The sequence below is a fragment of the Zea mays genome, chromosome 3 (genome assembly GCF_902167145.1).
Source record: "Zea mays cultivar B73 chromosome 3, Zm-B73-REFERENCE-NAM-5.0, whole genome shotgun sequence".
Lineage (NCBI taxonomy): Eukaryota > Viridiplantae > Streptophyta > Magnoliopsida > Poales > Poaceae > Zea > Zea mays.
The window spans coordinates 211132161-211147777 of NC_050098.1; the positions used below are offsets into that span (position 1 = coordinate 211132161).

Consider the following 15617-nt stretch of genomic DNA (forward strand, 5'->3'; position numbering starts at 1 on the left):
TTAGTTCAAAAGTGAACTAGCGGGCGATAAATATTTAATAACGGGTAGTAACATTTTAAACAATCCAGTAAAACTATGGCAGGTAGGGAAAGAGGATCATTCGGGAACAATTACTCACAAATATGAGAGAATCATGGGCACATGACAGCAGACATTCAGCACTCAGCACACGACGCTCACCGCTCAGGTGGTCGTTGCCCATTGGACAGGAAGACGCTTCGCCCTCGCCTATGAATATAAAAAGAAAGGGAATTTGAGGAAGTTCTATAGCTTGAGAGAAGATGTAATGGTAGGGGTGGATTTGGGCGGTGGTGGCGCCAGTGCAGACCGCGTGCAACACTGCTACAGGGTCGCGGGGAGACTGGAGGCGAAGGCCAAACTGTCGGTGGCGGATGCCCATGTCAGAGCCCGCCCGGCCGCATCGGAGGTTGTTGTCTTGTGCCCTTGCCAGATCCATGGAGCCTGAAGGCGTGGAGCGCGATAGAGGACTGAAGGGGGAGGTCGCGCCGCTGAAAACATAGGAAGCGCAGCCGCACAGGTTTGCGAAATAATTGAAAGAGTTTGTGTTCTCGTGACTTGAGCGACGGAGGAAGACTGCCAGCGCCAGACTCAATCGCGGCAAGTAGGAGGTCTTTTAGACCATATTCTTTATCTAAAATGTATTTTGGGCTAAGTTTTTTGGCTGAAAAAATATAAAAAAAACTTTTAGAATGTGCTCCTAATCATGGTCCAGGTCACCAGGTGGCCTGAGCCTAAATCCACCCCTACTTCCGTCGTCATGGAAACGGGGAGACTAGGAAAGGATGGACCCATGGAAACATGAAAAGGAAATAAATAAATTAATGAAGATAAAAAAAATACTAAGTAAGAAAGAGAAAGAATGGTTTAAGGCTGTGTCCAACAAGATCCGCTAAATGGACCTGTCCGCTATATTTAGCGGTCTATACGTCCGCTACGGCGTCCAGCAACATCCGGTAAAAAATTCTGTATAATAGAGGACCATGACCGTATACGTTAAACCTGAAGACTTCTCGTGCGTCCGCTATCTGCCTTGGCCCCTCTTTCGGGCAGCTTCTTGTCGCTGTTAGTGAGGCCACTGGTTCTACGGTGCCCCTTCCTCCAGGCCGGCTGCTGCAAACATGAAGGAAGTTGATTCCATGGTGGCAGTGAGGCGCCCAAGCGGCTATTACTGGCGGATGTTTTTTATTCCATTTCCTCCCTCGGTCTAGTTTATTTGCTTGGCTGGAATCCGATGACCGTCTTGTTAGAGTTAACGCTAATATAATATACAATATTTGAAGTTGATAATTTGTATTGGTATAGTTTATAAAATATAGAGGATAAGATATATGGGACATTGCTGGAGACTGAGAAAATATAGAGAACGAAATCTTTTAGAGTGTGCTGTAAAGGACAGAGAATATTCTTTTAGGGGATAGAATTTAGGGAACGTTGCTGGAGACAGTCTAATAGAGATGGACATGTATGTGCCATGTGGTATATGCGTTGCGTGTTTCTAGAAAAAAAAAATCAATAGGATCGGAAGGCCGCAGGAAAGGCTTCGCGCATGCTTCTATAAAAAAGCGTCACAGCAGAAACGTACCAACGCAGATCGATGGGTGGGGAAATGGAGGCCACCGCCGCCGAGACGGGGCTCGCCCAGAGACCGGTTGTGCTGTACCCGTCACCAGGGATGGGCCACCTGGTCTCCATGATCGAGCTCGGCAAGCTCCTCGGCGCGCGGGGGCTGCCCGTCACAATCGTCGTCGTCGAGCCGCCCTTCAACACGGGCGCCACGGCGCCTTTCCTCGCCGGCGTCTCCGCCGCCAACCCGTCCATCTCCTTCCACCGCCTGCCCAAGGTGGAGCGCCTCCCTCTCGTCAGTACCAAGCACCAGGAGGCGCTCACCTTCGAGGTCATCCGCGTCTCCAACCCGCACCTCCGCGAGTTCCTGGCCGCCGCGACCCCGGCCGTGCTCGTCGTCGACTTCTTCTGCAGCATCGCGCTGGACGTGGCGGAGGAGCTCCGCGTGCCGGCCTACTTCTTCTTCACCTCGGGCGCCGAGGTCCTGGCCTTCTTCCTGCACCTCCCGGCGCTCCACGAGCGGGCCACGGCGAGCTTCCAGGACATGGGGGAGGAGCCCGTGCAGGTGCCCGGCATCCCGCCGTTCCCGGCGACGCACGCCATCCTGCCCGTCATGGAGCGCGACGACGCGGCTTACGACGGCTTCGTCAAGGGTTGCGCCGACCTCTGCCGCTCCCAGGGCGTCCTCGTCAACACGTTCCGCCTGCTGGAGCAGCGCGCCGTCGAGACCGTGGCCGCGGGCCACTGCACGCCCCCCGGCCTCCCGACCCCGCCCATCTACTGCATCGGGCCGCTCATCAAATCGGAGGAGGTGCTGGGCAAGGGCGGCGAGGAGTGCCTGGCGTGGCTGGACGCGCAGCCCAGGGCCAGCGTGGTGCTCCTCTGCTTCGGCAGCATCGGCCGGTTCAGCGCCGAGCAGATAAGGGAGGTGGCGGCCGGCCTGGAAGCCAGCCGGCAGCGCTTCCTGTGGGTGGTCCGGGCGCCGCCCAGCGACGATCCGGCCAAGAAGTTCGAGAAGCCGCCGGAGCCGGACCTGGACGCGCTCCTCCCGGAGGGTTTCTTGGCCAGGACCAAGGACAGGGGCCTCGTCGTCAAGTCGTGGGCACCGCAGCGGGACGTGCTAGCGCACGCGTCCGTTGGCGGCTTCGTCACGCACTGCGGCTGGAACTCGGTCCTGGAGGCGATCATGGCGGGCGTGCCGATGGTGGCGTGGCCGCTCTACGCGGAGCAGCGGCTCAATCGGGTGTTCCTGGAGAAGGAGATGCAGCTGGCCGTGGCCGTGGCAGGGTACGACAGCGACAAGGGCCTCGTGCCGGCCGAGGAGGTTGCTGCGAAGGTGCGTTGGATCATGGACTCCGAAGGCGGGAGGATGCTCCGGGAGCGCACGCTGGCGGCCATGCGGCAGGCCAAGGACGCGCTGCGCGAGGGCGGTGAATCGGAGGCCACACTGGCCGGGCTGGTGGACGACTGGAAACGTACTTGACGTGGTTGCTGTGGATTATGTTGGAAGGGGGTGGGGGTTACGCGACACTGTTCGCCATCTATGGACTTTACATCGGAACGAGACCTTCTAGATGATCAATTATGTCCTGGTACCAGAAACTGTTCTAGATGATTAATTATTATATAAATTAAACTATTATTTAAAGTGGAATTGTTCCGAAAGTTGAATCCGGGATAAACGAAAAGACACTAAAACGGTCTAAAATATTGCGAGAATCGGATATCGCTATCACAACAAACTACTCAACTTATGCGCGCCAGCGCACATAAAATTACAAGAGTTCTTGTTACTCAACGGTAGAATATTTCAAGCGCGAAAAACAAAGCCATGTATCTACTACTCTATAGTCAAATGTAAACGTCCACAGTACTCCATGCCCCCACTCGGCTCTTCCGTCTGCGATGACAACGTGCACCTGCTCCCGCCTCCGTCAACCACACATGCTCCAGTGTCGATGTCGCCCCACCACCGTCCTCAGCGCCCCTAGCCCCGTTTGCCCAAGACCCGGATCGCGCCCCCATCCTCGGCACCTCCTCCCCCGCCCGCTTGAGACCCAGATTCCCGCAGCTGTCGCCGCCGCGGTGGATGCCTCCATGTCCTGTTGTCCACCTTATCCTACTCCCACCACTGCCCCAACCTCATGTCGTGTTAGACCTGCCCGACGACGAATGGTCGGCGCTCGGGTCTGACGCCCGGGTCCCCATCCCTAAGGTCTCTATCAAGTACTTCATCGGCGGGGACCGCACCTTCGGCCCCGACCCCTCCTCCCAATCGTGCCTTTTCTCGCTGCTCCCCTCCTCCGTTGCCCGAATCACCAACGCCTAGCTCCTTCACGTCTCTGCCACTCTCGCCGTCTCCGACGGTTGCCTCTCGTTCCGCGACGCGGCGGCCAGAACCTCTTCGAGTATGACTTCCGCACGTGTCACTTCTTAAGAGCACCTAGAGGGGAGTGGATAGGTGAGCACCTAGAGTCACGTGCCACTTTGGTGCTAATATGGCAAACATCGATATCTCCCCTTTGCTGGCGATCTCTCAGTAAGTGATGACAGATGTCTATGTGCTTAGTGCGGATATGTTCAATGGGATTATCTGCTAAGTGAAAGGGAATTAGGCTTACACCTAGTCCCTAATTCATTTTGGTGGTTGAATTGCCCAACACAAACAATTGGACTAACTAGTTTGCCCAAGTGTATAGATTATACAGGTGTAAAAGGTTCACACTCAGCCAATAAAAAGACCAAGTTTTGGATTCAACAAAAGAGCAAAGTGGGAACCGAAGGCCCTCTGGTCTGGGAGCACCGGACTGTCCGGTGTACACCGGACAGTGTCCGGTGCACCACAGGACAGTGTCCGGTGCACCAGAGGACTCCAACTCAAACTCGCCACCTTCGGGAATTTCCAGAGGCACTCGCGCTATAATTCACCGGACTGTCCGGTGTACACCGGACAGTGTCCGGTGCGCCAAAGAAGAGCGGCCTCAGGAACTCGCCAGCTTCGGGAAACTCCAACGGCTAGTCCGCTATAATTCACCGGACTGTCCGGTGTGCACCGGACTGTCCGGTGCGACTCCGGAGCAACGGCTATCTCCGCGCCAACGGCTCTCTGCCGCGCATTTAAAGCGCGCCCATTCCGGCACACCGGACAAGGAACAGTAGTTGTCCGGTGTGCACCGGACACCCAGGCGGGCCCACAAGTCAGAAGCTCCAACAGCAGTGATGACGTGGCAGGGGGCACCGGATGTCCGGTGTGCACCGGACTGTCCGGTGCGCCATCGAACAGACAGCCTCCCAACGGCCACTTTTGGTGGTTGGGGCTATAAATACCCCAACCACCCCACCATTCATTGCATCCAAGTTTTCCACTTCCCAACTACTACAAGAGCTCTAGCATTCAATTCTAGACACACCAAAGAGATCAAATCCTCTCCAAATTCCACACAACGCCATAATGATTAGAGAGAGTGATTTGCTTGTGTTCTTTCGAGCTCTTGCGCTTGGATTGCTTTCTTCTTTCTTGATTCTTTCATTGCGATCAAACTCAATTGTAATTGAGGCAAGAGACACCAAACTTGTGGTGGTCCTTGTGGGAACTTTGTGTTCCAAGTGATTGAGAAGAGAAAGCTCACTCGATCCGTGGGATCGTTTGAGAGAGGGAAGGGTTGAAAGAGACCCGGCCTTTGTGGCCTCCTCAACGGGGAGTAGGTTTGCAAGAACCGAACCTCGGTAAAACAAATCTCTGTGTCTCACTTGCTTATTTGCTTGGGATTTGTTTTGCGCCCTCTCTCGCGGACTTGTTTCTTTATTACTAACGCTAACCCCGGCTTGTAGTTGTGTTTATATTTGTAAATTTCAGTTTCGCCCTATTCACCCCCCCTCTAGGCGACTTTCACTAAGCGGATTGCACTCTCATTATCACATAGGAGTGAGACTTTGCTCGTATTGTAGCCAAAGTCCTGGAGGGTTCGCCGCATCCAAAGTAGTTGCGCCCAACACTGTCCTGCGACAACATATTCGGCCTCAACGATGGATAAGGCAACCAGGGACCTTCCCATAAACTGACAAGTCTCTAATGTGCTCGTCCTATCAATCTTGCACCCAGCATAGTCGAAGTCTAAATATACAATCAAGTCAAATGTAGACCCATCAGGATACCAGAGCCTGATGTAAGGCGTATGAACTAAATATTGAAGAATATGCTTCACAAACACAAGGTGACATTCCCTGGGATCAGATTGAAATATAGCACATATGCAAACAGAAAGCATAATATCCGGTCTACTTGAACAAAGATAAAGCATGGAACCTATCATAGACCAGTATACCTTTTGACCTACGAACTTACCTCTTGCGTTGAAGTCCAAATGTCTGTCAGTTCTCATTGGCGTCTTAGCAGGCTTTGCGTCTTTCATCCCAAACTTCTTTAGGATATCTTGTGTGTACTTTGTTTGAGAGAGGAATGTCCCTTACTTGAGTTGCTTCACTTGAAATCCGAGAAAGTAAGTCAACTCTCCCATCATGGACATCTCAAATTTTTGTGTCATAACCCTGCTAAACTCCTCACATGACTTTTGATTAGTAGAACCAAATATTATGTCATCGGCATATATTTGGCATATAAACAAATCATCATTGCAAGTCTTAGTGAAAAGAGTAGGATTAGCTTTACCGACATTGAAATCATTAGAAATAAGGAAATCTCTAAGACATTCATACCATTCTCTTGGGGCTTGCTTAAGTCCATAGAGCGCCTTAGAGAGATTGTACACATGGTCGGGTACTTGTCATCCTCGAAGCCAGGGGTTGCTCCACGTACACCTCCTCCTTGATTGGCCCGTTGAGGAAAACGTTCTCCACGTCCATTTTGATAGAGCATAAAAATGGTGAGCAACATAGGCTAATAGTATTTGAATAGACTCAAGCCTAGCTACAGGAGCAAAAGTCTCCTTAAAATCCAAACCTGTGACTTGGGCATAACCTTTTGCCACAAGTCTCGCCTTGTTTCTTATCACCACCCCGTACTCGTCTTGTTTGTTGTGAAACACCCGCTTGGTTTCCACAACATTTTGCTTTGGATGTGGCACCAAACTCCATACTTTATTTCTCTTGAAGTTGTTTAGCTCCTCCTGCATAGCCAACACCTAGTTCGAATCATGCAATGCTTCTTCTACCCTGAAAGGCTCAATAGAAGAAACAAAGGAGTAGTGCTCACAAAAATTAGCAATACGTGAACGCATAATAACTCCCTTGCTAATGTCACCAAGGATTTGATCCACCAGATGATCCCTTTGAATATTGGTGTGGACTTGGGTTGAAGATGCATGTGGTACTTCTTCCTCCTCCTTGTCTCCTTGTTCTTGTGCTCCCCTTTGATCCATGCCATCATCTTGAGGTACCTGATCCTCATTTTGAGTTGGGGGTTGCACCATCGTTGAGGAAGAAAGTTGATCTTGTACTTGTTGTTCCTGTGGTCGCAAACCGCCTATCACCATAGTCCTCATTGCGGTCGTTAGAACCTCGTTTTCATCTGTGTCATCAAGATCAACTTGCTCCCTTAGAGAGCCATTAGTCTCATCAAATGGGGGTTGTACCAAGGACACTCTTGAGCTCTACCATTGTGTATCTGCTTTTTGAGCTCTACCAATTATGGTACGGTCACTCTATAGGCTATTTTAGAAATGGGGGTTGTACCAGGGACAAGCTCTATATCAAATTCCACCTTCCACTCAGGTGGCATGCCTGGTAGTTCTTCGAGGAACTCATCTGAGAACTTTGATACATCCTTGATGGTTTCAAGTGGGCTGACCTCTTTGTTATTGAAAGGGAAATAGGGTTAACCTTTTTCCACAATTAATTTTGGTGGTTGAATGTCCAACACAAATATATGAACTAACTAGTTTCCTCTAGAATACACGTTCTACAGGTGCAAAAGGTTCAACACAAACCAATAAATATTCAAGTTAGGGATCCAATTTGAAGGAGCAAAAGAAACCAAGTGTGCTCTGGTCTAGCGCACCGGACAGTGTCCGGTGCACCAGGCCCGTACAGGGTTGAACCAGCCACTCTCGGGTTTCAGCAGGCGCGCTCCGCTATAATTCATCGGACTGTCCGGTGCACCAGCGGAGCAACGACTAACTCGCACAATGGTCGACTGCAAAAGCCGCTGACAGAGGAAATGTGCGCGCAGAGTCAGAACCGCAGAGTCAGAGGCGCACAACAAAGGGGGATATCGAAATAGCTTATGTAAACACCAAGAATCAATTAGTTGATATCTTTACCAAGCCATTAGATGAGAAAACCTTTAGCAAACTTAGGAATGAGCTAAATATACTTGATTATCGGAATTTTGATTGAAACATTGCACACATAGCTCATTTATATGCCTTTGATCATATCCTTTCATTTGGTACAATTGCATATTTCTTATCTCATGTACCAAGGCTACGGCTAATGTATTTTCAAGTGTATTTCTATACTAAGTCGTAGATTGAAAGGGAAATGGAGTATGCGATGAAGACAAGGCTTCCACTCCACTCTAACGGTATCATTTATCCTTCGTCGCTACTCCGCTCACTCCAAATTGGTATAATCCTTCACCCATATTTATTTGTACCAATGGGGGAGAAAGTTACTAGAGGGCTCTCAACGTCTCCGTTTTTGGCGATTGATGCCAAAGGGGGAGAAAATATTAAGCCCAAAGCAAAAGGACTGCACCACCAATTTCAAAATTTTCAAAATAAAGCTTTAATTAATATTTTTTTCATTGGTATCTATGTCATGACAATATATCAATTGATATCCTTATCTTGAGAAAGCAAAATCTCAAATGGTATTGTTTTAAACTTCAATTTATATATTGTAATGGCAACTTCTTCAATTTGTACATGTAAAGATAAATTTTCAAAATTGGTATCTATTAAAACCCTCTTGAAAACTAAGAGGAGAATTTCATTCAGGGGGAGTTTTGTTTAGTCAAAGGAAAATCATTTGAAAAAGGGGGAGAAATTTCAAATATTGAAAATGCTTCTTGCAATCTTATTTATATACCTTTGACTATTTGCAAAAGACTTTGAAAAGATTTTCCAAAAAGATTTGCAAAAACAAAACAAGTGGTGCAAATGTCGTCCAAAATATTAAAGGAAAGAAAAGCAATCCATTCATATCTAGTAAGATTATAAATTGGTTTAATTCAAAGTAACCTATGCACTTACCTTATGCAAACTAGTTCATTTCTGCACTTTATATATTTGCTTTGGTTTGTGTTGGCATCAATCACCAAAAAGGGGGAGACTTAAAGGGAAATAGGGTTAATCTTTTCCCATAATTAATTTTGGTGGTTGAATGCCCAACACAAATATATGAACTAACTAGTTTGCTCTAGAATACATGTTCTACAGGTGCAAAAAGGTTCAACACAAACCAATAAATATTCAAGTTAGGGATCCAATTTGAAGGAGCAAAAGAAACCAAGTGTGCTCTGGTCTGGCGCACCAGGCCCGTACAGGGTTGAACCAGCCACTCTCGGGTTTCAGCAGGCGCGCTCCGCTACAATTCACCGGATAGTCCGGTGTGCCACCGGACTGTCCGGTGCACCAGCGGAGCAACGACTAACTCGCGCAACGGTCGACTACAAAAGCTGCTGACAGAGGAACAATGCACGCAGAGTCAGAGGCACACCGGACAGTGAACATGACCTGTCCGGTGTGGCACCGAATTGTCCGATGCCGCATGAGGACAAAGCCTCCAACGGTCGACCAGGCTCTAGACCCTAACAGTTAGGTGACGTGGCGGCGCACCGGACAGTGAACATGACCTGTCCAGTGGCGCACCAGACTGTCCGGTGCGCCCATCGCCAGCAGCCTTCCCCAACGACTTCTTGGTGGTTGAGGGCTATAAATACCCCCAACCACCACAACTCCAAGCATCCAAGTTTTTTGAAGTTCTCATTCAATACAAGAGCTAGTGCATTCACTCCTACACACAATTCAAAAGATCAAAGCCTCTCCAAGTCCCAAATTCATTCCAACCACCTAGTGACTTGAGATAGTGTGTGTTCGTGTTCATTTGCGCTCTTGTTGCTTGGATCACTTTCTTCCTCCTCATTCTTGTTCCCAAGTGAATTGTAATCAAAGCAAGAGACACCTAAGTGTGTGGTGGTCCTTGCGGGGTCTAAGTGACCCGTTTGATTAAGGAGAAAGCTCACTCGGTCTAAGTGACCGTTTGAGAGAGGGAAAGGGTTGAAAGAGACCCGGTCTTTGTGACCACCTCAACGGGGATTAGGTTCTTTGGAACCGAACCTCGGTAAAACAAATCATCGTGTTCATTCGCTTGATTTCCATTTGATTTGTTTTCCCCTCTCTCCCGAACTTGATTTAAGTTCTAACGCTAACCCCGACTTGTAGTGTGTGTTTAAAGTTGTAAATTTCAGATTACGCCTATTCACCCCCCTCCAGGCGACTTTCAGTTATCAAGGGTCAACTGGTGGCAATCTCCTTTTCTTGGCACTGGCATGATTAGTTCGTCCACTATCTCTTCTTTGGATGGGGACACCAATTTAACTGTCCTCTTGTCATAACTAATTATCGCTTGGTTCTTATGCAACCAATTCATCCCTAGGATGACATCTATCCCGTGAGTACCCATTACCACTAGATCAAAGGGGAACTCTATCCACCTTATTTCAAGCCTTACATTCGAACATATTTTATCTGCTTGAACTTTCCCACCAACTGAACTAATTCTCATTAGTGGTAACATTGGTTCCATTGTAAGGTTATGTGTCTCTACCCATGATGCAGTAATAAAAGAATGCATTGCTCCAGTATCAAATAACACAGCTGTTGAAAGAGATTCGACTAAGAACAAACCTATTGCCATGAACAACGCTAAACCGCACGTGGTTACAACCACACTTCCTCTCAAAACCACAAGCTCATAGATGTGAACTTTACAAAACACCCGCGGATCTCCGAGCTTAAGAACAAGGGCAACTAAGGAAATGGAAAACTAGGATTTTCTAAAAAAGTTCCTAATGAGACAGTTAAAGGAGATGCCTGCACACAATAGCCCTCCCACCTATTCATAGGGGGCTATTTCTCTAGTCTAAACTTTCCCTAGATACATAGAGCCAATCCATTTATCTGGAGGCAAAATGGACCAACTCCTGGAATATGCATCTGACGACCATGCGCTCGACACACCCTTCGTGATGATGCCACATGCCGCCTCCAATTCCTGCCGGAACCGCATCTTCGAGTTTTGAGACCCAAACTCGACGAAACCCGCCATCCGCAGCGTTGGGTGGTTTTAAGGTTCAAGCACCAAACTATCGTGTGTAGCGTATCACATACGCATCCTCCACATCCTAGACACGTGTCCTGCCAGTCCTTGACCACGCCAGCGACACGATCCGCTCCACACGTCCTCGCGCCGGTGCGTGTCCCAGGTGTCAGCAACCACGACAAGTCACACGACTTCTTCGGTCTCTCAGTCAAGTTCCAATGCTCGTCCTTCGCGGCTCCCGGTCTATCGGCACGAACCCGCATGACCTTCATCTTCGTTGTCGACCACCGCCTGTATGTTCCACACAAGCTGAGAGATATGATCGCACAACACATAATCGCATACTTGGTTAGTCCACTAACTACACTAAAGTACCACCCATGTTGACAATCACTCATAATCAACCCGAACCACAAGGGACAAGTCAACTTTGTTTTCGCAACTATCAGTGGCGGTCCTGATAAATCGGGGCCAGAGCAAGGCTTAAAAATATTACACCAAGAGGCATGCCCACGGAGGTGGGGCCTCATGAACCCGGGGCCTGGGGCGGTCGCACCGTTCGCCCCCCTTCAGGAACGGCTCTGACTATCGTAAAAATTTGCTATCCATAGATTAATTAGGCTTAATAATTTTTTCTCGCTGTTTAGTCTTCATCTTTACAATTAGTTTTATAACTAGACTATATTTAATACACTTAATTGACATTTAAACATTCTGACACATACTAAACTTTAATCCGACAAACTAAACATCTCCTTAGGAAAAAAGGAAAATAACTGCACTAAACACACCCTTCTTTCAATTTTCCTCCAATCCAAACGCAAAAAACACCTCCTTAGACTGATCCAAACGCAGGGGCAAAAAACGTAAGGCAAATGCCCAAATGCATGTTGCTACAGTGATACGAGACAATGTAAAAACATGGCGTATCCAACGGGACATGTATGGAGACATGCTTCTCGACGAATATACATTGTACTAGGTGGATGCCCGTGCGTTGCAACGGGAAGATAAAATATCACAATAACTCATGTACAAATGTGTTATAATATTATAGAAAAAGGTTACAAATGTGTTATAATGTTTAGGAAAAAAAACAAAGCCACTGCCTGTGCATTCACTGGGACCTGAAAACATTAGGTGGACTAACCTCTCCACAGGACGAAAAGGCAATATAGTTGCAATTGCAAGCACACAAAAAAGTGGTCTGCACAAGAAAGTGTATATCATGGCAGATGTTCTTCGGACTTGAAAAATAATACACAAGAAAAAGAAGACATGGAAAATATGTAGTTCTACACGCATATTGTTGATGCACCATCGGTATTGCACGAATCAACTTGTCTTACAATTTCTAATAATAGTCAAATATGTCGACAACCGTACATTAATCTAATCTTTTTTAGCGATACTGATAAGTCGTTGTTGTATGTTTGGAGGGATAGCATAGCGGCATGAATTCTCCTCGTAACTTAATAGATCAATTACAAAGTTTCTTCGAAGAATCTTTGTATCCTACACACAAAGACATAAGAGAACAATACGTCAAATTTATATTATGTAACTGAAATGTATGTTTGAACATGAACCAAACGTACTCCACTCACCCTATTAAATTCCATTCGTCTACCACTCCCCCACATGACCATAGCTTGTAGAACGAAGTAGCTTGTATTAACCCTACAGAATAATGTTTGGCCAACTATATTATATACAATGGTTATCATAGAAAAAATTTAAACTGTTGAGAACATGGTATTAAGAAAATACCCTTTTAAGTCCAATGGAAGACCAGACCGAATTGTATGTTCCCACTTAAAAATATCATGTGCCCATCCAGAACGTTTCTTATTGTAGGCAATCTTATATTTCTTAGAGGCCATGATAATTGCTTCTGCAAACCTCTTGTATGGCATGTGTTTACACCAATCTTCAGTGGGTGTAAAGTCCATAAAAGTTACGTGCTTTTTACCATGATCGATTATGAAAAGTGCGTAGCATCCGTTGAATTTCCATGGCATAAGAACCTACAAAATACCAGTCATTAGGATTGCAACGAAGTGCCTTTTATAAATACATTCGAAATGAACACATACTTACATATTTACAACCAGTGATATAATAGTTCAATGAAGGCCAACAGTCGAGTGTTTTGGCTAACTCTTCTGCTGTAGGATCCTGATGGTACTTTGCAAGTTTACCAAAACCAACCATTCTCTAGATAAATATATATACATGTCCACATTAGGATTATATGTATAGATACAATATATTACTACATTATTGATTGGAAACAAACTTACCCAGAAGCGCATGTCCATATAATGTTTTTTATCCTTTATCATTTCATCTTTCGACATATGTGACTCTTTAATGGCCAACAATCGAACAGCCATGTCAAAACATTTTAGAGTCATATCTAGATTTACCCTTAATACGTTTTGCAGGTCTTTGACAGATATTTCTATCTTAAAAGGGTTGAAACTTCGCACCCATGTCATCCTGTAATGCAACATGACAAAAGTATATATCAAAACTTTACGTAGTTAGTACATATAAAATAGATAAAAAATGAGCACTTACTCTAATGTCGTATCATCTTGGATTGTCATGATGTAATCACATAGAACATCTATTAAATCGGCTTTGGTCACTGGCATGTCCTTTGTAGAAAGGCCACTCAGTAAAAACTCATTAGTGCACTCATCGGTCGGGATTTTTATAGGAGTTCTTTTATCCCAATCATGAACAAACCACCTTTCTAAGTCTGCTTGAGTGATGGGGCCATCACCATCTTCCATCAATACTTTGTTTTCTTCAGATACACAAGGTAGTTTCCTCTTCTTAGGATTTGTGGGACTATCTAATATCTGAACATCAGAGGAGCATCCAGCATCGACTTCTTTGTCATACTTGTATAACGGACACCCCTTTCTCTTGTTTATATCTGAGGATAGTAATATAGCAGCCAATTTTTTCCTAAAGTGTGACATGTCGTCCTGCAAATAAGAAACAATTTATTTAGCAATTATATGTATCAATTGGATTGACATAATAATAACAGAAGACAGCAAACAGATATTCATGTTATAGCCACATGTAATGTCATAGTAGTAATAATATACCTGGGTAAAATTATCAGATAGTTCATCCCCTGTCCAGTACTCGATATAGTTTAGTAGAAAGAGGCCACACGAGGAGCTACATCAACCAGATGATAAAATGTCAAGATTAACAACAATGAATATTAATAGCAACACATAAGAATATATGGTGTACCTATCTGTTTGCTTTGCATATTCCATTTCTATTTCTTTAAGTGGCCAAGAAGCAACTCGGAGGTCTGGCCACCTATGATCTTTTAACTCCTTACGCTGAGATACCATATCAATTTGTCTTTGGAGTCCTTTTATCTTTATTATTATTATAAAAACATAGAATTAGAAGTTGAGAGTTTAAGTTAATAAGGGAGTCGTAATTGTTGAGTTTGTATAAACTCACAGTGGCAATGAGGTCATTGCGACCGGATGATGTACCAAGTGAGTCGAGCACTTGTATCTCCATATTTCTTGCATTGATCACAGCAAGATACCAGTGCATTTCTCGGATATTTATTGGAATAAACACCTACAAGTCAATTATAAATATTGCATAATAATACATGTAAACACTAACCGTGTAGATTGCAATCTCGTATTTACCATGTCATGGTCTAGATAAAGTAAAACTCTTCTTTCAGCGCTAGATATTTGTGCCATGTCTTTACTTGGATATAACTCATCTGTTTTAGTTTCAACATCACCGTCTCGCTTTAGAAAGTTGAACTGAAAAGCATTTTCTATATGTACACGACCTCCAGATCGGCATTTTAGATGCTCTTGAGCTTTTATTAAATTTATGTAACAGTCTATCACCTGCAAGTATGTAAGTTATGGTTTAAAATACCAGGCTGAGTATCTTGGAAGTGTGGTGCTCCTAGCTAGTTGAATTATCATGAATTACCTCATCACCTAGATATGCGTCCGGTTGAAATAGGCATTCCATCCACTTCCTTTCCACAAAAGCATCATCAATAAGCACGACTTCTACCCTTGGTTCACAAGGGATTTCTTTAATCCAATCGATGAGTGCAAGATCACCCTGCGTGCAAATATAATCTACGAACGAAACAGTCATGAGATCAAACATGAATCACTTGCAATAAAAACAATACAAATTGATGCAGACGATAGTATGGAAGTTATCATACCTTTCGGAACTATTGTAGTAGTCACCGATTTTTTTGGCTTGTTATGAGACAAGGACATTAGTAGAGATTCATCTATAGATAATGTATTATCTCTTTGGATGATTGTAAGTGCAACATTTTCCTCTTTAGATTCCATCCACAGGAGACAAAAACCTATAATCATTGTTACTATGTATTATTTGATACACGATTCAAATGTTTCTACTATAACCAGCTAAACAATTTTACATGCATTAGTGATAACATAATAATGAAAAATTAATATTGCAAATAAAATGATATAAACATATTGTAGAGGGGAGGCGCCGGTAGTCTACAGTTTCATTACGTTTGTATGGTCAGTGTCATTACTCATTAGCACGCAGTCCTCTTGCATATGTTCATTAAAAAGATGCTCACGACATCCGATACCAGCACACACATCTTTAGAAATATAGTGTTCACATACAGTGTTGGCCGAGTTCACAGACATTATACCAACAGAAATAAATTCACAGTACAG

The 15617-nt window shown here is 45.4% G+C and overlaps 1 protein-coding gene and 1 long non-coding RNA gene across 2 annotated transcripts; one reads left to right on the top strand and one right to left on the bottom strand.

Annotated features, from left to right (window-relative positions):
• Window positions 1-1622: 1622 nt before the first annotated feature.
• Window positions 1623-3229, top strand: LOC100304381 (UDP-glycosyltransferase 88A1). The gene has a single exon (NM_001165818.1). It carries the CDS (start codon window positions 1628-1630, stop codon window positions 3065-3067), a length of 1440 nt encoding a protein of 479 aa, NP_001159290.1. The 5' UTR covers window positions 1623-1627; the 3' UTR covers window positions 3068-3229.
• An 11600-nt stretch (window positions 3230-14829) lies between these two features.
• On the bottom strand, window positions 14830-15417 carry LOC118476753 (uncharacterized). The gene is made up of 2 exons (XR_004857364.1): window positions 15116-15417; window positions 14830-15023 (listed from the first exon to the last, which is right to left on the bottom strand). It is a non-coding gene; the product is annotated as an uncharacterized lncRNA (long non-coding RNA).
• Window positions 15418-15617: the final 200 nt, after the last annotated feature.

What these genes read in the sequence shown, in the direction of transcription:
- LOC100304381 (NM_001165818.1), top strand. Translation starts at nt 1,628, where the DNA reads ATGGAGGCCACCGCCGCCGAGACGGGGCTCGCCCAGAGACCGGTTGTG.